We start from the raw sequence: 25,689 nt of genomic DNA on the forward strand, positions 1-25,689 counted from the left end.
AAGTGAGGAGCAAAACCTCTGTTCTGTTCTCATCACATCATCTAATGCTACTCATCATCTAACACTGACTAATGTTATACCAGAGACGTTCTATATGGTTACACTACATATTCATACATTCAGCCAGGACACGGGGACAATGTTGTCCACACAGCTTCATGGTTAAAATATAAAACACAGGTTCATACCGCCGGACAACACAGCAGTCCGGAAGGGGGCGTGTCACACACGTGTGTTACATAAAAGGTGATGAAGCTGGACTGAGCTGTTTGTCTGTGTCTGTGCTGCTGCTGATGCTCGACTGAGCTGTTGTCTCTCTGTGTCTGTGTGTGTGTGTGTCTGTGGTGCTGTGAACCGCCTCCACTCCAGCTCTGTGATCAGAAGCAGCCTCCGCTCCGCTCCGTCCCTCTGCAGGCTGCTGCGACCTGAGCCAGGACCAGGACCAGGACCAGGACCAGGACTGACCGACTCCACCACAGCTCGGTCGGTACCGCGCGCCTCTGTCCCCGGGCGATGTTGACCTCATTTAAATCAGTGGCAGTTGTTGCACCAAGTACTGACGCAGCGTCGTGTGTTTACTGAATTTCAGCACAGGCAGAGCGAACAGAAAGATGGCGGCTTCTCTGCTGAGGATTGGACGGCTGGGCTGTGTGAAGGTAACAATATTTGTGCCACTGTAGGAACTGATAGGTCAAGTGATGTATGCAACCTCATGGCTGCAGTTCTAACCAGCTCTGCAGCTCTGAGCAAGCCTTGCACGACTCTATCTATCTATCTATCTATCTATCTATCTATCTATCTATCTATCTATCTATCTATCTATCTATCTATCTATCTATCTATCTATCTATCTATCTATCTATCTATCTATCTATCTATCTATGTATCTATCTAGTATAAATGTTAGAATTTAGTGAGTTGTACAGCTCAGACCTGTTAGAGCCTGCATGGAGCAGGCTAACAGCAGACACCAGGCCTGCTTGGTGCTATTCATGTGAAAAACAGGGGCATGCATGTGCATGGTTGGTTAACTTTGCTAAATAGAGTCATCGGCTGTATTAGAGCCTCTGCATGGCTTTGGGCCTGGACTTGCTCATTTGGAAGAGTCTGTTTTGTGAGACTGGATCAAAGTCTTGTTGTTTTTACCTCCAACACCCCACTGATGTACTAATAGGACATTCAGTACTATCTCAGCCTGTATGTTCAGACAGTGTTAAAACTCCCAGTACTTCACTTTAAACTCTAGTGGAGACCCCAGGGTTTCTCAAGACACTAAAAAAGTCAGAAAAGTGGCTGGAGCTTGGTCACAAATCAACAATACAGCACATGTGAACACTCAGGACCTGTGGCTTCAGTGAGGAGCTAGAGGAGTAGCAGCTGTAGCACACACACTGACAATCAGGTGTGTCTTTGAAGCTATAAGTGTTGTTATGGATCACACAAGCAGAGCTGAGATATGTCTGTGCTCAGTGTGCCCTGTAAACCCTCACATGTTTCATGTGACTGACAGCTAAAAGTGGACTGCAGCCACACAGTGGTCTGCTGTGGCAGTATGGACATATGGGAAGTGCCTATGGCTTGAGGCAGAAATAGTACACTGTGTCCTGTCGGGGGCCGTGTCAAACTCTAAAATCTTTTGTTAAAGTTCAAGGTCAGAAAGTATTTCTTTTAGGAGGTTTACTTGACATATCACATTTTCCCCTTTGAATGAAAACAAACTTTAACTGACATTAGCTTTGCAGATTTTAAAGCTCAAGAACAGGTTTAAGTCACATGACCTCTGGTTTAGTGTGAATTCTTTGTCCTGTACAGGTAGGTTACATGTCAGAGCAGAGTCTACCATGATGTAAGATGTAAAGACGGCAGCACTGTGGGCAAGAGTAATGTACACACAGGTGTATATCAGAAGGTTGGGTCAGAAATCACACGTGCCATTGTTTTTGTGTCTGTGTCAAATTAGATTTGCTACATGTACATGATAATATTTAAACAACACAGTGTGAACTTGCATGTTTTCAATCAATCAATCAATCAATCAATTTGTTTATTTCGGGCATGTCAATTTAAATCATCATCATCACACTTCATCTTAGTTCAAATAATACAATACACATGGCCGAAAGGGAAAGCGGGAGAAGCAAAAGCTTATCTAGTCCCGCCCATTACCCACAGAATAAAAAATCTTTATCATAATCTTTTCTTTTTGCTTTTTTTTACATTTTGATATAACATTAATTTACTTATGACATTTTGACATAACATGTTACAGCAGTAGGTAGTATACAGAGCTGAAGTTTAGCTCTAGACAGTACATACAGATTACGTGTGTTTGCACATGTGTCCATATTTGTCCGTCATGAGTGAACAACAGTCTCATCTTGTAGCTTGGCATGTCACAAAGTCACACACAAATGACCTTTAGAGCAGTGGTTCTCAAACTATTTTACATCAAGGACACCTAAATTGACACAGATTAGACCACAGACCCCCACTGGACAAAAATTTGAAGCAAACACCAGAAATACACAAATATTTGTTCTGAGACAACATAACAACATAACTTTTTAAGTCAATGTATATGTTCAAATTAGGGCCAATGGCATGAATTTGTGGCACTGACAACGTTTCGGTCTCCTCAGCCCTTCATCAGGTGATAATAACCTGATTAAGGGCTGAGGAGCCCGACACGTTGTCAGTAAAAATATTTGGAGCATAACAAGGTTGTGCGGGCTGTTCCTTTTTTCTTTTGAAGCTTCCCCCCTTAGCCCAGCACACCAAGCAAGGGATGTGCGTATACTCTTACAATTTTTTTTGAAATATTGTAGGGAAATTTCTGGAAAATGTGGTATTATTTCTCCAAAAACATAAAACATTTCTAGGAAAAAGTGGTGAAAATTCTTGCATAGGTTTCTTAAACAACGTTTCGGTACTGAGACCTTCGTCAGGTTCTAAAGGAGGCACAAAACAAAGGCACAAGGCACAAAACAAAAAAATCTATATGGTCCCGGGGGCTAAATTGAATTCCCATGCATGTGGTATTAGGATATTGAGGTGTTCAGACCACTACACTGCACTCTGCTACAACAATTTAGAACAGAGGAGAATAATGAAATGCAACTTCCCTGGGAGTTGTTGAACGTCTGCTGGGTCAGACGCATGCTGGTCCTGCTTCAGGTGAACTTGCTCAGACGGTTGAGCTCGATGACAAGAGCATTATTATTTAGAATAATTTGACCCAGAAATGATCACAGAATGGTTTTATGATGAGCTGTCAGTGTTATCCATCATTCTATAATCATTAAAGTGTGTTTCTGTGTGTCTACAGTGTTTGCAGGCTGAGAGCTGGATCACTGTGAGCAGAGCACCTGCAGCTTCAGCCTATAGCTCAAAATCTGGGGGCAGTAAGAAGTCATCTAAAAAGAACAGCTCAGGTACGTTTCACATAGTAGCCTCTTCTGTCACAGCACCTGACTGCTTCTTCACCAGATCTGCTCAGACTGTGGTTTGTGTCAGTCACTGAGTGGAGGAAGTACAAGTTGTATTTATGTTTAAAAACCTTCTGAGCCTGGAGCATCAGCACATCACTGTTAGCTGCTAATCTAATACCACTGTGCTGTATATGTAAGACATATAGTGAAGAAGATGGCTATACTTCATAATGAATCTAATAGTATAACTTTTGACCCAACCCCACATTTAGCTGGTCTGCAGTTGTTGTTTTTTACTCTCTTATTACAAATAAGAGTCAATTTATTCTAATTCTTCTACTGTTGTTGCAAAGTTTCCATTCTGGTCTTCTGAACCTTACTAAAGTGTTTTGAATCAGAAGTGCAGGGTGCTGTGAAGGCTGCAGGAAATCATCACAGGCAGTCACACTGGCATTGCTCATTCTCTAGGTTTAAGATGTTTTGTTTAGCTCTGATTCTCAGCTGAGCACTTAAAACATTTCAGATTTAACTATAGGTGATGTTCATTTGTCAGTTTATTCATTGATATATTAATACATACTGGTACGTGTAGTCAAGGCAGCCACCCATCACTGAAAATACATGCTTTGGCAATGGTTTAAAATGCTAACTGTCAGTCAAGTTACATGAATCTTTCTCTGGTCTGGCTTATGTCAGAGATCAGATTTAAACATCAGTTTGAAACCAGGACCTCTGTAATCAACTGCCATTAACTCTATATAATTTCTCACTGTCCGAAGAACATTTATCAAATGTAAACATTTGGAAAGTGGAGGAGAAACTGGTCAGGCGTTCCTATTTCCATCATATGATCTTATTCATCAAAGTCTCACAGACATAATATACTCTAGCTGCTTGATAAGGGGTTAAAGGTCACAGAGCAGCTGTGTTAGTAGGAAAAACAGCGTAGAAGAGTTTGGCAGATCCATGTTAATACATGCATCACTATAAAATGTTCAACACTGTCATTAACTCCAGTGAAGCTCTGGTAAGACTTTCTGATCAGATTTTACTGTAAAGTAACTGAATCATGGATGGACAGAACTCAATTATTCATTATTCAATGATTCAAACATTCACAAATCAACTGGAAGCAGTGAGTGAACCTCTTGGCTAAAGACATGAACAGAAGCTAACTAGACACTGGAGATAGACGGTCTGGAGTTTGTCAGAGAGTCTGGATTGGAGGTATGGCTCAACTCTGATGTTTCTCCACTTGACCTGAGTCTACCTGTGGTCAATTCTGATTGGACATGATGTGTCAAGATGTATACAGTACCAGAAACCATGAGGAAGAAGGAGTTGCTGCAGAGCTCAGAGACAGAGATGCTTGGAGGCTCAAAACATTTCTGTTGCATTGAAGGTCTCTACAAGAGCATCATCAGGCTGTCTGTGGGAGTATTTTTCAGCAGAAAGGATGAGGAGACTGGTCAGGGGTCAGGGCTGAGGGGAAGCCTAACGGGGCAAAGTACTGATTTACTGATGGCCCACATTTAACTTCAGGAATCTGGAGCGGATCTGCAGAGAATACTGGATTTGTGCCACCAATTCAGAGGATGTATGATTAATGGAGAGAGCATAGGTCTGTATGTATTCTCTACTCCAAAGATCTTGATAAGCTCACAGGACATACAGAGGCTGCAGTTGTAACAAAGGTTGTAAGTGCTACTCCATATTATCTTCTTCACAGATTCTTGTGAAAGGAGTCCTTGCTACTTGTTGGAAATTGATTAAGACTACTGACAAAGAAAACTGTAAACACTGTGCTTAATTAGCATTATAGTTATTTGCTGCAATTCTGTTCCTGCGGTCTCATAAAAAGCATCATTATTCAAAGAGGCATGATGAACTGCCAGTCTGCAGCTGACAAAGTAGATTTAATTTCTGGCTGTCTTTGGGGCCTCTGGCACTCACCCACCCTGGCAATCCCTGCTGAGCTTATACCTTCATCTGTTCAAACAAGGCTGGTTTCCTGATTTCCAACAAATGACGTTCACTGCATCCTTCAAATAAATGCTCCTCCTTCCAGCACCATGCTGTTATGGGACTGCTAGGTCTTTGTGGTTGACATCTACAGTCACAGACACACTGTTGTCGGCTATTCCTGGTGATGTAAACATCTACTTTGACAATCCAAGCTGTGCAGACCTTCTGTCGCTGATGCACTCATTTGACTTGAAATACATCTGCAGCCCTCCAGCTCGCAAAGCTGGTAAAGTACTTGACCTCATTCTCACCCAAACACAGTCTGTCTGACAGTCAGGTTTCTGCACCTTTCCAACCAGATCAGCCGTTCATCCCACCACCTGTAGTTTCAGCCCACCACCACTGAGTATTTCAGAGAAAATGGCACAAAACCAGTCACTGATGTCATGGTTCATCTGTCACTTCTGCTTTCTTACTTATGCTATGTCGTTGAAGTAATTTTTGACCTCAGAACTTCAAGCCTCCCCTTCCCTCACCAGACAAATGTCTCAGCCAACATCCTTGCATTCTTCTTCACTGCCAATTCTCTGAAGCTCCCAGAAGATGACCATTCTTTGTTGGTGAAAAGAACACCACTGTCCATACTGAGTCATGTCCTTTCCTGCCTCCTCTGGTCAACAACCATTATTCTTTCATACCACATTCACACCGGTGGTGGTAAGCTACGTGTGTCCACGGGGCAGCCACTGGGGCAGACTGACGGAAGCCAAACGGCCCCTCCGACCACCACCATGATCATTCGTACACATTCACACGCCCAAGGACACTACGGGATTCGAACCACCAACCCTCTGGTTATTGGACGACCCGCTCTACCGCCTGAGCCACTGCCGCCCCATATCTCTCTCTGCTGCTCTTTATGTAGTCACAACTTGTGATAATTACTTCACTTTCTTCAGATGAATTTCTAATGGCGTTCAAACTGGATCAGAAAACCCATCCATCCATCCATCCATCTTCATCCGCTGTATTCAAATCCGGGTCGCGGGGGCAGCAGTTGGAGCAGGGATCCCCAGACTTCCCTCTCCCCAGACACTTCCTCCAGCTCTTCCGGGGGGGACCCCAAGGCGTTCCCAGGCCAGCCGAGTGACATAGTCACTCCAGTGTGTCCTGGGTCTTCCTCGGGGCCTCCTCCCGGTGGGACATACCCAGAACACCTCCCAAGGGAGGCGTCCAGGGGTCATCCGATACAGATGCCCGAGCCGCCTCAGCTGGCTCCTCTGGATGTGGAGGAGCAGCGGCTCTACTCCGAGCTCCTCCCGGGTGACAGAGCTCCTCACCCTATCTCTAAGGGAGCGTCCTGCCACCCTGCGGAGGAAACTCATTTCGGCCGCTTGTATCCGGGATCCCGTTCTTTCGGTCATGACCCAGAGTTCATGACCATAGGTGAGGGTGGGAATGTTAGATCGACCGGTAAATTGAGAGCTTCGCCTTTCGGCTCAGCTCCTTCTTCACCACGACGGACCGATACAACAACCGCATTACTGCGGTCGCTGCACCGATCCGCCTGTCAATCTCGTGCTCCATCCTTCCCTCACTCATGAACAAGACCCCAAGACCTGGAGGGTGCAAACCACCTTTTTCCGGTCGAGAACCATGGCCTCGGACTTAGAGGTGCTGATTCTCATCCCAGCTGGGATCAGGAAACCCCTCTTCTCAAAAACCTCTTACCTGACCACGCTCAAATGGAGAAGGATTGATTGGGCTCATTACTTTCGTTCTTATCCAAGCAAGTCTCACAGAAAGACCTCCTCGATTCAGATCAGTCAAGTTTAAGAGTGACCACTCTCCTGAATAGCTCTGTCTTTGACGGTTCAGATCTTGCTGGACACTGGAGTCTTTGATGTAGTGAATCACCTCATCTCGCTGCCTGCACTCTCCAATGTGAGCATGCAGAGCTCTTTCTTGGTTTGAATTCTATCTCACTGGATGCAAGGAAATACATTGTTTCCCCATATCCTTCCCTCTAAATTGTCCTAAAGATTTGCACATGGACTCCTTCTCTTTGCAGGATCACCACCTCCTTGAAGACATTTGAGGCCACACAGGTTGAGGTTCAGGTTGTACTCAAAAAGGCTTCTGCCAGTGCCACTAACCCAGACAAGCTGTTCAAGCTGCATAAATGTGAACATGTAAAACATGATTTTTACACAGTGGTCCTTCTTTATCCCTCTCTCTGTGTGCATTAACAAAATCATACAGAGAAGCCCTACAGTACCGATGAGTTCCTGGATCAAATTCATATCACTAATGTGCAGATCTTCTGAGCCGGCTCCATCTTCTTGTACTCTTACTCTTGTACTTGTGCTCCCACTCAAACAGTGAGCTTGTCCAAGGAATGTGGTCTGTCCATACCATCCCTGCACATGTAACAGATGTGCACTCACTCACCCATAAAGGACGTGCTAACCAACTTGCCAAGCGGTTGTCAACCTCTTGGCGAAGCGGTTAGCATTGTCGCCTGCCGTGCAGGAGACTAGGGTTCAAACCCCACCTAGGGCAGGCCGTGAGAAACACAATGCAGAGGGCCAGATACGAACATCGGCTACACACGCAAGACAATCTCAGTCCAGACTTTACTCGCAGGGCTGTCCCTGTCAATCTACAAGAATCTCTTGGGGACTCATCTCTTCCGAGGGGACCTCTCTAAACACCTCCAACACATGTATGAGGAGCAGTTTCAATGCACTGCTTTATCTCCCAGCACTCATCCTCACATCTACAAGGTCCCCTGCTGCATCAGGCCCCAGTCATGTCCCTTGCTTGTAACTCATTTTGGGCAAAATTTGTCTGTCAAATGAGTGAATCACAGAAAATTGCCAACAACAAAATGTGAAAATATTGTGGCATTTAAGGGGCTTTCAAACATGAAAACATCCTCCCCAGAGAAGAAGCAGGATAGAGCAAACATCATGATATGGGTCTTGGCTGCCTCTGGACCTGGACGGGAGAGGAAAACTAAGTACCAAGTGTATATTCAGGTCTCTTCCTCATACTGTCAGGGATGTCTTTCCACCTGCTAGAGCTCTGATGCAGCAGGACAATGACCCTACTCATCAAAGAAAGTCCACCTTCCCGAGTGGTCAAGTCAGATCCCAGGCATCAGTCCAGTGGAGATGCTGTGGCACACCAGACATCCTGGGGCTTTCTCTAAACTGAAGAAGCTCCAGAGGAGGTGGTTCACTCATTGTTTCCACTAGCAGTTTGACTGCTCAATAAAGACACAAAGATTGTAAGTTTCTATATGATTTCAGCTCAGTGATGTCACATTTGTCTTTATCAGTGACCTAGAGGAAGATCAGACCGGTTAATGGAGCAAATCTGGATCTTGGCAGTTGGTAGTGTAGCCTACTTGAAATAGAACATTGTGTGATGCATACACCACAGTTCATCATTCTCACTTGTTGCTCTCTTTCCACAGGTCTTAAAAATTATTTCCCTGACAGTCCCATCTTCTGGCCAGTCATTCCAAATTTAATGTTAGATGTACCTCAATATCAAGCTGTTATGGTCCAAGTTTACTCACACATTGTAAAATACATTTTCTGTGTCCTTCACTGGCCTGTGATTGTTTCCTCATTAACTTTTCTGTTGCATTTTCCTGTATGTCTAGAATATACAGGACATCCAGGATATCTTCAATTTAAAAAAAGGGGGGGGGGGGGGGGGGGGGTTGTTAATGTGGAGTTACAATGAACATTTTGTCCTTAATCATGTGCATATGTTTATATAAAATAATACATCTTGTCTGCTTACCCTCCTACATCCTAGATAAAAACCAGACTCAAACATACTTCGATATAGAGAAACTTGTCCAGCACAAGACCTATGAGTTGCCCAAGAAAGAGGTTTCTTCAGCGACTGCTGCTGCTGCTGCAGCAGCTGCTGCTGCTCAACCCGTAGCCTCTGCCACTGCATCTGAGGCTGTGGCAGCTGCTTCTGTGGAAGAGGCCACCAGCCCAGTGGTCAAGGCCACTGCCACCGCTGATGCTGTCTCCAAACCAGACCTGGCTCCTGAGGCCCCACCTGTTGTTGAAGCACCTCCCACCGCTGATGCAGTTTCTGAATTGGCTGCAGGAACAGAAGCTGCAGCTGTTGAAGCTACGCCTGAAGCCGTTGTTGAAGCTGCATCTGCACCTGCAGTTGAAGCTCCACCAGTTGTTGAAGCTGCACCAGCAGCAGAAGCTCCACCAGTTGTTGAAGCTGCACCAGCAGCAGAGGCTGTGCCAGTTGTTGAAGCTGCACCAGCAGCAGAGGCTGTGCCAGTTGTTGAAGCCGCCACTGAAGCTGTTGTTGAAGCTGCAGCTGCACCTGCAGTTGAAGCTGCGCCAGCAGCAGAAGCTGTGCCAGTTGCTGAAGTGGCCACTGAAACTGTTGTTGAAGCTGCACCTGTGGTTGAAGCTGCACCAGCAGCAGAAGCTGTGCCAGTTGCTGAAGCTGCCACTGAAACTATTGTTGAAGCTGAAGCTGCACCTGCTGTTGAAGCTGCACCCGCAGCAGAAGCTGCACCTGTCGTTGAGGCTGCACCAGCAGAAGAAGCTGCACCAGCAGAAGAAGCTGCACCTGCTGTAGAAGCTGCACCCGCAGAAGAAGCTGCACCAGTTGCTGAAGTTGCCACTGAAACTATTGTTGAAGCTGAAGCTACACCTGCAGTAGAAGCTGCCGCTGAAGTCATTGCTGAAGCTGTAGCTGAAGCTGCACCTGTTGTAGAAGCTGCCGCTGAAGTCCTTGTTGAAGCTGTAGCTGAAGCTGCACCTGTTGTTGAAGCTGTCGCTGAAGTCCTAGTTGAAGCTGTAGCTGAAGCTGCACCTGTGGTCGAAGTTGTTTCTGAAGTGGTTGAAGCTGCTGTGGACATGGCCGAGGAGCTGGTGGACCCTGCTCCAGTCGTAGCTGAAGCTGCAGGAGAGGAGCTGCAGATGGAGGCACCAGCTGAACCAGTTGAACCATCTGAGGGTACACATTACTCCCCCCTCCCCCACAGTCCTCCTCTTTTCCTCTGTGGATCCTGCAGTCTACCAGTCATTCTCATCACCATTGATACAGACACACCAGCAGTCGTTTGTGATGAATGTTAAAGGATAAAGTGTAAACGTACCCAACATCACAAGCACACCTTTTTCTAGCCTTGTACAGAAAATGTCTAATAGTCCCAAACCCTCTCAAACCCTCTCCCTCCTTCATGCTGTATTCACCCTCCCTGCTCTGGGTCCTCTGTCATGCTGCTTTAGTTGAACTCTCTGTCTGTGTCTATGCGCCCTCAGCTGTTTTACCCGCATGTTTTAACTGCACTGCATTTTGCCAGTAGGTTTTTGTCTTGCTTTATTTTGGGACATTAGTTTCTCTGCTCACTGATAACCTGCCCGTTATGACGCTCACCTCTATTATCTCTGCACATGTGGCTGCTCAGTTCTTAACCCTTTTACTCATCATTTCTCCCAGTCAACACAGGTGTTTGTTCTAGGGTTTTAAGATCCACTGTTTGATTCAGTCTGTCCTATTTCAGCACCCCCAATTTCCAATGTTATGACTTTTTTTTTTGACTGTGTGTTGGTGTTTGTCTATTACTAAAGTTAGTGTAAGGTACTGTTCCCAAGGGGAAGGTGTTTGTTTCACCTTCTCTCGTCCTCCACTACCTTTTCCTCTGTTTCAGTTCTCACACTCATTTGTGTACAGTAGTAACATGTAAGCAGTCCAGCATGTTTTCACAGGTTATTGGGTGAAACTTGGTTAAGGGTAAATGTAAACCTCCCTGTCCTTCATGGCAGCAGCTGTGTGAGGCTGCAGTCTGGTTACTGTGTGGACTTTTAATTTGGTTCCTTACTGTTGGCTGTTGGAGATCTTCAGCAGTCTAGCATGAGCTGTCACAGCAGCTGTTTAACCTGTCGACTGACCTGACCTTCCACTTGTTCTTTCCTGTCTGACCCCTGTAGCTACCCACTGTCCACCTGTCCCAGGTGCTGGTTTGCGTATGAGGGTTTATGTTAAATGCGGACAGATGAGATCCAGATGCATGATAGTGATCTCAGAGCTTCTCTGAAAAGAAATTAATTATTATTTTTTTTCCTTCCTTGGGACTTTCAGCTGCTATGGACCCCATCCAGAAGCTCTTCCTGGACTCCATACGGGAGTACTCCACAAAAAGCCAGTAAGTGTCAGCACCTCCCCCTGTGTTCAGCAGTCCACTCATCATTTCATTTCATTTATTTAGATCTCCATTAGCTTTGGCAAAGGCCATCGCTATTCTTCCTGGAGTCTACTTTCACAGATGAACTGTCCATTGCAGTCGATAAATACAAAAACACATCACACCATAAACACAATAACAACATCCATAACCACTACAACTCACAACGATCTACAAGACAAAACAAGACAAAACAACAAAACATAAACAATACAAACAACATATACATATTACTGGACCTTATTCATTTCCACAGTGTAGCTAGCTATTAACCATAGTTGTGAAATAATCAGATGTTTAAAGACATTCGTTCCTCATAATTACATTAACTTACAGACAGTACCCAATACACAAGCAGACTGAAGATATTTCAAGTAAATCAGACAAATGCTAATTAATTGTGCCAAATAGCTTCAGCTAGATAGACAGCTGTTTGACTAATAAGTGTTCTTTCAGTAGCTCTTTAAATCTGTATTTGTTATGTTCTTGGATGATATGTCGTGGTAGAGCATTCCATATCACCATGGCCCTATACATTACCGTGCTTTTCATCTTGTTTGTTTTTACTTTGGGTAAGGTGAATTTACCCTCCGTAGCATGTCTTGTTTTATAACAATGCTCATCTGAACTGAAAGACAAACGTTTATATAGAACCTTTGGCAATTTGGTCACAGACAGTCTTCTAATAACAGCTGCTACTGAGGCAGTAAATATGTTCTTAACATTCAACCAAGCAAGACAGTTATGCATTTTATCAACATTGGTTTTGTATGGACAGCGCAACAAATATCGTGCTGCCTTGTTTTGAGCAATTTGCAGTTTCTTTATAAGTGATGAAGCAGCACACGACCAAACCTCCGAACAATAATCGAGGTGTGATAACACAAGGCTCTTAATTACACTTCCCCTTAAATTTACAGGTAACAAGTCACATCTTCTTATCGCCGACAGACTCCTGCCCATTTTATTTATTACTTTCTCAATATGTTTTGCCCATGTTAATTTACTATCGAATATTATTCCTAGAAGCTTGGTTTCGTGCACTTGCTCTACAATCACATCATTCACATATAGCTTCAGTTTTGGCTCATTTGTTAACATATTTTTTGTCCCAAACACAATGCTATTTGTTTTAGAGGTATTAAGAACTAATTTATTATCAACTATCCATTTCACCACTGCTTGAAGTTCCTGATTTAACACACTGCTAAGTTCCTCTATTGTGGTTTTAGCTATATATATTGTCGAGTCGTCTGCATACATTGAAATTTTTGCGTCTTTTAGGGCCAGTGGTAGGTCATTGGTAAATATTGAATATAGCAAAGGACCAAGACTACTACCCTGCGGGACGCCACAATCAATCACTTTTGTCTCAGACAAACTTCCGTTAAAACAGACTGTCTGTTTCCTGTTTTTCAAGTAGCTCTCTAGCCATCGAGTTGCATTCAAGCTGAAACCATAACATTCTAATTTCTGTAACAACAAATTATGATCAATAATATCAAAAGCTGCACTGAAATCTAACAGTACTGCTCCAACTAAATGTCTATTGTTAATTTCTTGAAGCCACTCATCAGCCATTTGTGTGAGTGCTGTGGCAGTGGAGTGTTCCTCCCTGTAAGCATGTTGATAGTCAGTATTCAAATCATTAGATGCAAAATAGTGCTGTATTTGATTAAAAGCAATTTTCTCCATTATTTTACTCAGAGCAGGCAGCAAACGTATTGGTCTGCTATTTGAGGTACAGAAAGATACAATAGGATTCTTAGGTAATGGAATGATTTTTGCAGTTTTCCATGTGGAGAGATGAATTGACATTGTGTTGATGTGTGATCCTCTGTAGGGCTACTGGGGGGCTGGTGGACGCAGGCTCAGAGTATGAGAAGGCTTTAGCAGAGGAGGTAGCAAAGCTTCAGAGACTGTATGGTGGAGGAGACCTCACATCTTTCCCAGAGTTCAAATTCACAGGTAAACCAGTGGTTACTTTGTGACTGTATTGTACAGTAATCTTTTGATGTCAAAATCTACACACATATTAACTTTAAAACTTCATGCATTGTTTTCTTTTATTTTTTCAGAGCCCAAGTTTGATGAAGTTTCCCAGAAGTGAACATCAGCATTTTGTAATGACTCTTTTCTACTGCCCCCTTCTTCCTGTGTGTCTGTGCTTCATAATGGAATCTTACAGTCTGCTTCCTTTAACCGTCACAACACACCCAGCCTCCTGCTCTCTGTGTGAAAATAAAGCTGCAATAGATATTTCATTAGCTGTAAATGTTTAGCAGACGCGGTGTAGGTAGAGCTGTAACATGAGCTTTGTGCAGATTGATACATGGCTGAGCTGAGTGTGAAGAAACAATAAATCCCTGATCATGTGAGTGTGAGTGTGTCTGTCTGTTGATATCATCACTGGTTGATAATCAATGTTAACGGAGCAGTTAGCATATTGTTTTCAGGTCACATGCAGTCCATCCTGTTCCCATTGTAAACTGGCATTTACTTGGACTCAAGGATGTACTCACTAGATTTGGGGGGATCAAGGTCGAACTGACTACACACAGTTTTAACCTTGTGAACACACTCCTCAGGGGAATCTCTTCAAATGTCTTCCTTATTTCAAAAAGCTCAAGGTGACCCCGAATTGTTTTAATGTTATTGTTCAAGAGTTCAAACAGCAATTATTAAAATATTCACCCCATTGGTTCATATTGGATGAATCAGGATACACGTCCTGAAACTCATCTGAGTGATGGAGGCAGATGACCACGGAGAGACGATAAATTTATGTATTTATCTTTGATCTTCAAAGTCTGCTCTAATCTAAGACACAGTGTAACGCACAGTGTAATGTTGATTACAGGACACCTGTAAAGTGGAATGATATGTAGCCAAAAACCCCAGTGCTGTTGGTGATGACGAAACAAGTTACTGGTTCAGAACACACTGCAATATAATAATTCTATTTCTTCTCTGACTGCAGTTTTTCTCAGTCACTTTGATGCCGGTCTCACCTCAGAAACACCATTCTCACAACTCTTGCAATTGTCAGAACAGCTAATGCATATCTCATAATACTCAATCACCTGCGCTAAAGCGTTTACTCAGACTTCATTCATGAGTCTGAACCTACAAAGTCAGTCAGTCACGGAAGCTTGGTCAAGTCAAAGAGGTGTAGACCAATGAATAAAAGCTGTCACCAAAGCTTCAGAATACAGAACCAAATATTTTGATATATTTAATTTAATTTATTGTTTTATTTGACAGGGACAGTGCAACACTGATCAACAGAATTTAAAAGAAACTGCGAGTGAGCCAGAGTTGGCCAGTAAGGCTAATCTTCACCCGTTGTCCCTGGCCAGATGTTACATGCATGCACTTACATCAATAAAGACCTGGCTCACTTCAGGAAAAGAGACTTGCAGAAAAGTCAAATAAAAATGTGAAAAAGGAGAACTATATTCATTTTCAGCATTGCCTATCAACCCTTCTCAGTACACCATTCACTGTCACTTTACAGCACATTGGAAGTGTACATGTAAGCCTGAAGAGCTTCAGATTTCACACAAAAATTGACCACAGTGGAAAAAGTGTTGTCATTTGGTTTAGAGAATTAGTGGGGCAGATAAGCAAACTAATTGTGCATTTTATGACTAAAGCATGAAACTTTCATTTCATTTCATTTCATACACAAGGTTTGATTTCAGACGTGGAACCACTTTGGTGGATGACCTTTGGTGACCTTTAGGGGTCTTTGACCCCAGCATCGTCTTTGACCCCAGTAAATCATTGCCAAGAAATGTCCTCACCATTGTGTTTAGGAAGGTGTGTAATATCGTATAATAAAATGTTGAAATTCAACTCCAGAGAATGTGTGAAGGCAACTTATCTGTGTGGGAGAAAGATGAACTGTTCTGTGAGAATATTTCTGATGTAAAACAACTGAAAACTGCAAAATCCTCTGGTCAAATGTAGTGCTGTGTGTTCAGCAGGGGCAGGAAGCACAGCGGTCTATGGGTTCCACTGTTCAGACTGGTTTCAGAAGTGTTTTCAGCTGCAGGATTGAGACATCAGACCCAAAAAAGACTGGAGGCTGTGATCATCACTGATGTAGCTGTTTCATGTCTGAACATGACAACTACGCTACTCATCAGCTACTTGAATATTTTTTATTTTGGAAACTTGTGATCTAAATAATAGGCTACTGTACTCCAGTACACATTTGAGACAGATTCTTCAGTCAGTGATAGGCCACAGTGTGTTTATCACAGGTCAAAGTGGGGCTGATGTTTACTTCTGGGTCTCAGTTTCCTATATATTTCAAATTTCTGTTTCCACTTTGCAATAATGATGATGAGAGGAAATTATTAGCAACAAAACGGTGAAGAAGTGCCGTCTGACACTCTGAATTGACGGATTATGACGTCAGTGAGCTCGGAGCGCCACCCAGCGGCGGCAGGTCAGGAGTCAGGACCATGGATGTGTCCTACAGGACCAGGACTAACTGTGCGCCTGGAGCCGACTCTGAGCAATAGAGCTGAGCAACAGTCTGTCAGTATGGAACAGAGTCTGACAGGACCTGAAAAATGTCAAATACGGACGGCAGCCTGACATGAACTGGACGGACCAAGTCCAGCACAGGGGCAGGGAAAAGGAGGAAGACAGCGCTCGAGAGTCGCTGCGATGGAGCGAGGAATGAATGATGCGATGAATGATGGGTAGGCTATAACGACAGAGATAAGTCTCCATCAAAGATTGGACGAGCTCTATGAAGGTGGTGGTCAGGAGGCGTTGCTGCCCTTTACTGTGGATGACATCTTTGTTAATAAACCACACACTCAAATCTGTCTGTCTGATTTTATGTTCTGCTGCGTCTCCAAACCTGCTGCCCATTGTGGCTGCTCCCATGATAATAATAATAATAATAGTAGTAATAATAATAATAATAATAATAATAATAATACTACATGTGAACATTATACATGTAAAACGTATTAAATTAGGAACAATTTCAGAGATGGAATTTGCGTGTACGCTCGTAGGCATATCAAACACATACTTTATGAGTCGACATACTTTAGAAAACAACTTTTTTTTTTTTACTTTAGAAAACAGCGAGTGACTCTTTACATTCAGTGACGTCAGAACCGTCCTTTCCATTGCGGAACTGTTTGTTCAGCTCAAGTTTCCGGTCGGAGCTGAACACTGGGAACACAACATGGCGACTTCCTTGCTACGCTTAGGACGACTGGGCGCTCTCAAGGTAAAACACCTCAACAGTCTCCCAGACGTGTTCAAAGGGTCTGTTTGGAAACCAGGTCCAGGTGGGGGTCAGGGGACCGGGGACCAGGACACAGCAGCCGGGACAACTCGCTCTGGGCGGGCGTCCTGTGTGCGCCCTGGTCCTGGTCCTGGTCCTGACCCCGACCTGCCTGTCTTCTACCTGAACCAAGAAGGAATGGTGTGAACTGTGGTCCATCAACCTGAAATACACCTGATCAATATTATTATTATTATAACAGAGCCACGTTATGAACAACCATGGGTGGACAGTTACCAAGTACTTTTACTGGATTACTGCAGGTCTTTCCAGTACCTGTAGGCTGCTATACTTGACTATTAGTTATTTTTGGAAATGGTCAGATCTTTCAGTCCACTTTTCATAAAGTCAAAGATTACAATAGTCTTACTTCTGACTTTCTACGATCTACAGAAGTACAGTTGTCAAAGTAGTGAGTGAGTCCCCAGGACCCACAGGTGGGGACTTTTTTGGTTCCCTATCCCTATTTCTGTTTCTGGAGAAATAGGCCTAGTAGTGCTGAAATCCTGTTTGCATGTTAGTATGGTATGATATGGTTATGGTTAAAGGATATATTATGTATGTTCAAAATGTAGGAATCAAACCAATAACATTCAAAATCCGAAAAGTAGCCTACATTAGGAAACAACTGTCACATCATCTTAACAAGCAAAAGGGGGTTTGTATTCTGAACTGGAATGAAATTCCACCAGAGAATCCGTAGCTACTCTCTGCTGCAGCTGTGGACTTTGTCTAACTTTGTAACTGACTCAGCAATTTCAAGAGGACATAATGTCCATTTTCACTGTTTATCTTTTATTCTTGGTCCCTGTTAAAATAAATGTACATGCATGCATCAGTGTTGTAAGAAGAAATGCGCTCTTATACTCTAGCTACTCCTCACTCTGTCTGAAAGGCTCTATAGACCTCGGGGCTCTTTGAGGCCTCTGCTCTGAGGTGGACCACTCTGAGCCCCAGTGTTCAGAGGCTTGTCCTACAAAGCCAGTTTAACATACCCAGGATTATCTGGATTAACTGTAGCTAACATTGATCATCTTGGATAACCTGTCCTGTACTATCAACTGGCTCAGCTAGTTGAATAGCATTTTTCTTTTCTGTTATTACCGAGTTCCTCAATGTTTTTAGTTATTACTAGGGGAGACCGGGGACAGTAGCAACAGGGGATGGTTGCAACATGTCATTTTTCTCCAATCAGGAACAAGCTAGAGTGATGATACTCACACTCACACATGGATCCCCCCCCTTGCAGAGAAAAATCAGTTGAATTCAAAAGATGCTCCAGGATTTATTGCAAAAGAAAAAAAACAGTTTTTGAGGTACGAAAGTATTTTTTTCTTGAGCTTTGTTTTTGTTAAAACTGTTGTCACTCTTTTTGTGATTCTGCTCAAACTTATATGGTTTAAAGGAGTGATATGTTAACTTTAAGATGATATGATTAGCATGAATCAAGAGCACTTTGTTTAGCTAGCACATGGGGTTTAATCATGGCTGTTGCAACTGTCCCCGTGCAATATATGAATATAAAAACAGACCACAAAACAGTATTTTGACATTAATTTTTTTTTTCTGTTGTATTGCTAATATTAAAATGATGAGAGAATAAATGACAATGGCAATATAAAAGTTATTCCCTCACAAATTGTTCCATTCATCCTATGTCACTGAAAGTCTTTGTTTTTTCAATTTGAATATTTGACATCTGCACATAAAATAAGGCCTCCTAATCTAGACAAATCTATACTGTAATTGCCATCTGATCAAAGCTGATGAATAAATAACACTATAGAACTTACATTTTTGATAATAATCCTTTTACTAGACATGAAATATATTGTATTTGTAACATGTTGCAACATCTGACTCCTTACACTCAAATGCAAATTGTGAAAAATGTGGATTCTGTAATCATATTTTAATTGCGTTGGCTATTAACAGACAAATGTAAGTTTATTGTATAAAAATTTGGTTTGTCTGATCCAAACCGTCTCTGAGTAAGAGAGCCAAATGCAAAAAGTGTTGCAACTGTCCCCGCCGTCTCCCCTACTAGTGGATACTGTTTGTGCCAGTCTGTCATCAACCAGTCACTGTGATTCCTGCAAACAAGCTTGTCCATAAGAATTAAACCAGCACTAAGTAACTTTTCAACCTTCATAAAATATTTTCATAACTTTTGTGATGATACATCGACTTACAACAAGTTGAATGACACCTCTGTCGTGGTCTGAGGGGGTCTGTATCTCTTTCTGTGGCACTAAGCAGCTTTGAGGAGCATGGTAGGAACCTGTCTCTCACTTTACTTTCACTTTCACTTTTGCGAGTCACAACAAGGAGGGAACAGGCAAAACGGCACTTTAGCAATGGATTATGTTTGTGTTTTCACTTTGAAATGATCCACTGGAAACAGATACTACTTAGTTTTGATGTCTTCTGTTAATTTTAATGCAGGAAATTCACAGGGCTTCACGCTAGTGTTCATGGGAAATGGAGTCTTCCTTCAGGCAAAACACTACCGCTTTGGTCCACAGGCGCCGCCAAACTCAACCAAAACTGAAAGTTCTTTAGTACTGCTTTAAAGTCGGCCACGGTAACAGCTAAGAGTGAAACTCTGTCTTCTCTGCTCCTCTGCAGCGTCTCCAGGTGGACAGCTGGGGTGTCCTGAGGCGCTCCGCTGCTCCTCTCTGCACTCAGACTGGAGAACCGGCCAAAAAGACCACAGCTGCGAGCCAGAGTAAGACACATACAGTATTATGGTCTAAATGTTCTCTCTTCCAGCCATCCACTTCATCCTCCGTTTTAAATTCAGTCTGTAATAAAGTATTACTGACTGTGTGTAATTGCGAATATAAATACTCTAACTGTATCAACCAGGTCAACTTTTGTTTTTGTTAATGAATATTCCTTTACAATATTGACTTGCCATGTGAAATTCAGGGAAAGCTGATTTGGGTGCGATAATACAGCATCAGTCGATGGTTTGGACACTCCCACATATTCATAGCTTTTTCTTTGATCTTCTAAAACAATACTGAGGTAAACATATGGAATTATGTAGATTGGCCTGTTGTGTTACTTATAGAACCGTCTGACATTAGTCACTTCTTACACAATTAAAGATGGAAACTAATTTTAGGCTGCAGACATTAGACATATAGCTAACTTCCAGTCTACACCGGCACCAACTCAACTAAGTAATAAGATATGATTGTTCAACCATACTGGAAAAGATGGAGCTCAGTCCGAAGTTTCTTTAAGTGCAGTTGTAAAAACCATCAAATGCTCAGACAAATCCGGCTATAGAGGGATACCAGGACTGAGCTCTGCTGCAGAGGAGGAGCAGCCATACACATCACCTGTTAGCAGCACCTACATGAATGTTGGAGATTTAACCAACATTACCATAACGTTCTGTAGCCACATGCCATCCCATTAGTGGGGCCATCATTAGTTTTCAGCAGCACAATGAACCAGCTCACCTGTAGGTCTGTGAGGGACGAGTAGGACGCAGAGTTAAAGACAAGCTGCCAATGGTGCTCAAGGGGTATTAACTCCTTCAAGACTGTTGGCAACCGGATGGCATATGATAAGATGATGTGGATATTTATGTAGCCTACTATATATGTGTTAATAATGTATGTGCTATGTTTATTGATACGGATATTTATGAAGTGTATATATATATATATATTCATATGGATATTTATGTGTTGATAGATAGATATATATAAACCATAATGAGTAGAATTCCCACCTTTTTTGAACTTGTGCATATTAGGATTTCATTTTTTTGTTTTTATTTCCCTTTTTTTTTTTCATTTTACACACGTTTGAATATAAACTCAAAAATTCAAATTCAATTCAACGTGAAGCTGATCATAAAATCAAGCGTAGGCCACTCTGAAGATGATTAAACATGCAACCTGTTGTTTTGTGTATGTGCCAGTCTATATAGTGCAGAAAATAAGAAGAAACTGTGAATAAGAAGGCATGTCCAAACTTGTCTGGCGCTGTAAATAATTAGCCATTTAATTGTGCGTGTTTGTCCTCATTAACCACTCCTGTTTCCTACAGCAGCAGTGTCTCCTGATGACAGAGCAGCCCTGTTAGCCTACAAGACTGCCGTTGCCTTCCCAGTTAGGTTTTCCCAGTCTGAGGTTTTCCCAGCTCAGTCTGTAGGTGCAGCCGAACCAGCGGCCGCCGCACAAACAGAAGCAGCTACAGCTTCTGTGGCTGTGGCCGCCAGTGAAACAGCTGGAGCTCCAGCAGCTTCCTCACATCCAGCTCCCGACCCAGATGGTGTTCAGGTTGTTGCCGACACACCTCCACCTCCACCTCCGCCTGTCACCGAGGCGACAGCTCCTGAAAACCTGGTCCACGCAGCAGCTGAAACAGTCACACAAGACGACACTCCAGTCGCAGCCTCGACATCAGACCCGCCCAACACAGCATCCGCCCAGCCTGCAGATCCTGCAGTTGATGGAGCATCCTCATCATCATCCAGTGACTCAGATTCTGACTCAGATTCCGACTCTGACTCAGACTCTGACTCTGAAGATAAGTCAGAAGTGAAGATTGAAACCAAGACCCCAGCACCAGCGGTGTCAGAGCCCCATGTGAAAGAAGAAATAGTCCAGCACACGCCAGAGGTGAAGAAAGAAAGTCATGAGGCTACGAAGGAAGTTCCATCAGAAAAAAAAGATTCTCCTGCCTCGGTTGCTGATGCTGCAGAGGAGACTTCTCCGGCCGCAGCAGAGCCCGCTGCCGTGGAGACGCCCAGCGTGAGCTCTGAGCTGTTAGTGGACTCCGCCCCTGAGATTGTGGATGCTGCCACAGAAGACGCTCCAGAGGTCGCTGCCACCAGCACCACAGCTCCAGCTGAAGCCGCAGTGAAAGCTGCTGCAGAAATGATAGAAGATGTCCCCGATGCTCCAGCTGAAGATGTGATAGAGGCTGCAACTCCAGCAGCTGGTGCTCCTGTGGAATCTACAGAGCATAGCCCCGCTGAAGCTCTGACCCCTGTGACGGAGCCTGTAGAAGCTGAAGCATCCCCTGTTGAAGTTGCCACGGAGCTAGAAGCTGAAGCAGCCCCTGTCGATGTTGCCACGGAGCTAGAAGCTGAACCAGCCCCTGTCGATGTTGCCACGGAGCTAGAAGCTGAAGCAGCCCCTGTCCAAGTTGCCACGGAGCTTGTAGAAGCTGAAGCAGCCCCTGTCCAAGTTGCCACGGAGACTGTAGAAGCTGAAGCAGCCCCTGTCCAAGTTGCCACGGAGCTTGTAGAAGCTGAAGCAGCACCTGTCGATGTTGCCACGGAGCTAGAAGCTGAAGCAGCCCCTGTCCAAGTTGCCACGGAGTCTGTAGAAGCTGAAGCAGCCCCTGTCCAAGTTGCCACGGAGACTGTAGAAGCTGAAGCAGCCCCTGCTGAAGTTGTTGCTGAAGCTTCAGCTGAAGCTTCGGGGCCTGTGGAGAGCGCTGAGGAGCTGGTGGACCCTGCTCCAGTCATAGCTGAAGCTGTAGGAGAGGAGCTGCAGGAGCTGCAGGCAGAGGCCCAAGCTGAATCATCTGAGGGTACACACCACACCACCCATCCCCCCTCCAAAAAAAATTCAATTCTTCTCCCTCTTTTCTTTGTGGTTCTGTGTACTGTTAAGGTGTCAGCTCGTCACATAGTCGTTACTGTCACATCATCCCTGGATTCTTTTAAATAACCTTTTGCGTTTGCTTTTTGCCATCCCTGTCATACATAACCTGTCTTTGCGTTGGTTTCAGCCTGGTTCTTGTGCTTGCTGTTGTTGTAGTGGTCACACCTTTAACACTGCTTTCAGGGCTTTTTGCTTCTATTCTGTCCGGATTCTTCACAGCTTTCACATGGTCTTGCTTTCTTGCTTGTCATTAAGGATTGTCTAATTTTGACCCATACAACTGTATTGTCCTCTGTCAGTGCATGGTGCAAGCAAACTTGCTAATGGCATACTGTCACTAGGCTACGTCCACACTAATAGGTTTATGGTTTTTGTTTTGAAGTGCATCTGGAAACAGAGACTTCTAGAGACTGCTGGAACTGTTTTATATTAAAGGTATAATGTGTAGGAATTCCCCCCATCTAGCAGTGCGGTTGCATATCGGAACGTATTCTTGATGTTGCATTCACGTGAAATCGGGCAGACATCAGACAGACAACAGACGCTGCATGTAACAGGATAAACAAGCGTCTATGTGAACAAGTGGTCGCCAGCACGAGGCAAAACAATGCAGGTGTGACAATATGTTGTCATGTCTTGTCTTTCTCGAGTAAAATAACATCCGGTTGGTTTGCCGACGGCCGTCTGCCTGACTGCACCTGAATGCAACATCCGTGACTCCGTCCTTCCTCACACTACACAGTGGTGACAGTTTTAACAGGCGCTACCTGGAAAACTTTCTCCCCGAGCCGACAGCTCCGCTGAGTTTCCGTGGTTACCTACAGTCACGCTGCCACTCAACGTAAAAAATGGCGACGCAACATCGCCTCGGTTCGGTGCGTCGCCCACTTTGTAACGACTTGTAACAACTAATTCTAAGGTACGAGAAAGCTTTCATTTGTATGCAGGTGTGATTGGACTTAAGTGAAATTCGTATTCATGAAAGCAATATTTGATTTTTGCTAATAAAAAGCCAAATAAGTTACATACTGGGGCTTTAAAAAAAATCTTGGTAGGTTTGTAGCCTGAACAGACAGAAACGGAGTCACCTGCCTCATCTCCTGATTGGGTGGTATCGGCCTCGACTCCCAGTGGTCAATACAGTATGGATAACTTTTGCTGGTCCTTGCTCTGAGTATCTTCTACAGCTGACCAGCAGTGTACGTCTACTCCCTGCTCATACACACACACACACTCCCATTGTAGGTGATTATGTCTGAAACACTCGTCTAGAGATGGGTTTGGTTTCAAATAAAACTAGCTGTGTGGATGTAGCCTGACTCTGCTCCTGCTTCTGTTTTCCTCTCATCCCATTCTTAACACCTCTTGCTCTGCCAGTCCTCACAGTTTCCAGATCCAGCCTCATTCCCAGATTACTTTGCTCATTTTGATTTATGTCTCACTTTGGCCCATCCTCGTTTTTTTTTTTTTCTTCATAGCATCTCTGTATTGAATATTGGTTTCAGGTTTTCAGAGTTACTGTTAAGGTTACAGGTAATAATGCTGTTGTTTGTTTCATAATGTCATAATGCCAGGTCCAACTTCTGCTAACTATTAAGATAGCACATGCTCGTACTGTGGAGAGTCCTGCCTCTGACAGCAGCAGGATGAGCAGAGCTGGGAGTGGGTGGAGTCAGTGGAGGTGTTTCAGGAAGCAGGATCACACACGATTATTCATCATTAGCTCATTGTCATGATATGAGCTGTGTATGTTGACCTGATAAGCAGCCAGTAGATCTCTCAGTGTCTGCCTGTGACCACAGCCCATTGTCAGCATGTTCTTCTCCGAGGCTGGGGGGATTCTGCTTCCTGGAACAACTCTGTCCTCACCTTGGAAATTTGTTTCCCCACTTGTTCATTTCTTCCTTTTTTTAAAACGTCTGTTAATCTGTTGTCCTCCTGGAAACCTTTGGGATCTGCATTGATAACTGGAAAATGTTAAAATGTGCTTGTAAATGTATCCCTCTTTGATTGTGGATGTGTACAGTTTTTCTTTGTTGTTTAACTTGTGACAGGATGCTGAGGAGTTACCGCACAGATTTAGATATAGAAGTAAATTAGTATTTTAAGAACACAACGTATCTGTGTGATCAGATGCACCAAAGCCTGGTTTGAAATTTGATTTTTGACTTGTTGCCCTCTCTGAAATCCATTCCATGCCTCCAGCAGTATTCTTTCTAGCATGGACTGTCTGCTAGCACGTTTACCTTCACACGCTCTGAGACTTTTCACACCAGTGTGTCTCCACACTCTGTTGGGGGTCATGTTGCCCATTATAGGGAAGGCTACACTAAAAACCACCTTTGTAAGCATGTGTGAATATGTAAATGTATGGTCCCTTGAAAAACCCTCAAATATTTCCAAAGCTCTTTTACTCTATAGCTTATTAGAAATACAGACCGTGACAAAGAGACAGGTAGACTAGACCCAGCATTGCATTTGGCGTATCTTGTACCACTTCTGTTTTTATGCATAAACAGGAGGAAGATTGGGGACACTAATCTTTGCAGCAGATTCAACTTTCTCTCACATGCCTCTTTGTCTTTCTCGTTCTGCAGAGGCTGCAGCAGCAGCGCCTCCGGAGCCTGAGGAGCCATTTGACAACAGCACCTATAAAAACTGCCAACACCACGGCTACAACCCTTACACATTTGCTGACCTGGATTTGGAGATGGCCAAGTTTCGTCTCCCTCAGCCCTCCTCTGGCAGACCCTCACCCAGGCACTAGAGGAGCTGGCTTGGCTGCAAACCTTTATAATGCTTATAGACTGTGATGATGGTGTTGTCCCTCTTTACGTGTGATCCTCCCCCCATCTATCACAGCATGGAATTCAGCTGTTGAAATGTAATATTATTAAAGTACACAAATAGGAAGTATAGTGTGTTTCTGCCTGGTGTGATTCTGTTTTGTCTTACATAAAGAATAGGTGTACAAAGCAGCAGGCAAAGATCAAACGCTTCTTTTATGCTGCTTTTCTGCCTGGGGGGTGGGGGGTTAATTTGAATAGAGCTGAGTTTGCAAATGGTTTTCTGTATTTCTATTATAATGATTACAATTTT

At 43.7% G+C, this 25,689-nt stretch overlaps 1 protein-coding gene across 1 annotated transcript; it reads left to right on the plus strand.

The window, feature by feature from the left end:
- The first annotated feature begins 258 nt into the window (after positions 1–258).
- LOC311004750 (uncharacterized protein) lies at positions 259–25,508 on the plus strand. The gene is made up of 11 exons (XM_083996919.1): positions 259–483; positions 590–656; positions 3,326–3,431; positions 9,225–10,406; positions 11,535–11,598; positions 13,481–13,605; positions 13,716–13,743; positions 16,780–16,897; positions 19,583–19,682; positions 21,023–22,516; positions 25,188–25,508. The coding sequence occupies exons 2-11, from the start codon at positions 612–614 to the stop codon at positions 25,355–25,357; spliced, it is 3,432 nt and encodes a 1,143-aa protein (XP_083853045.1). The 5' UTR covers positions 259–483; positions 590–611; the 3' UTR covers positions 25,358–25,508.
- Positions 25,509–25,689: the final 181 nt, after the last annotated feature.

This window comes from Trachurus trachurus (genome assembly GCF_905171665.1).
Source record: "Trachurus trachurus genome assembly, chromosome: 21".
NCBI lineage: Eukaryota > Metazoa > Chordata > Actinopteri > Carangiformes > Carangidae > Trachurus > Trachurus trachurus.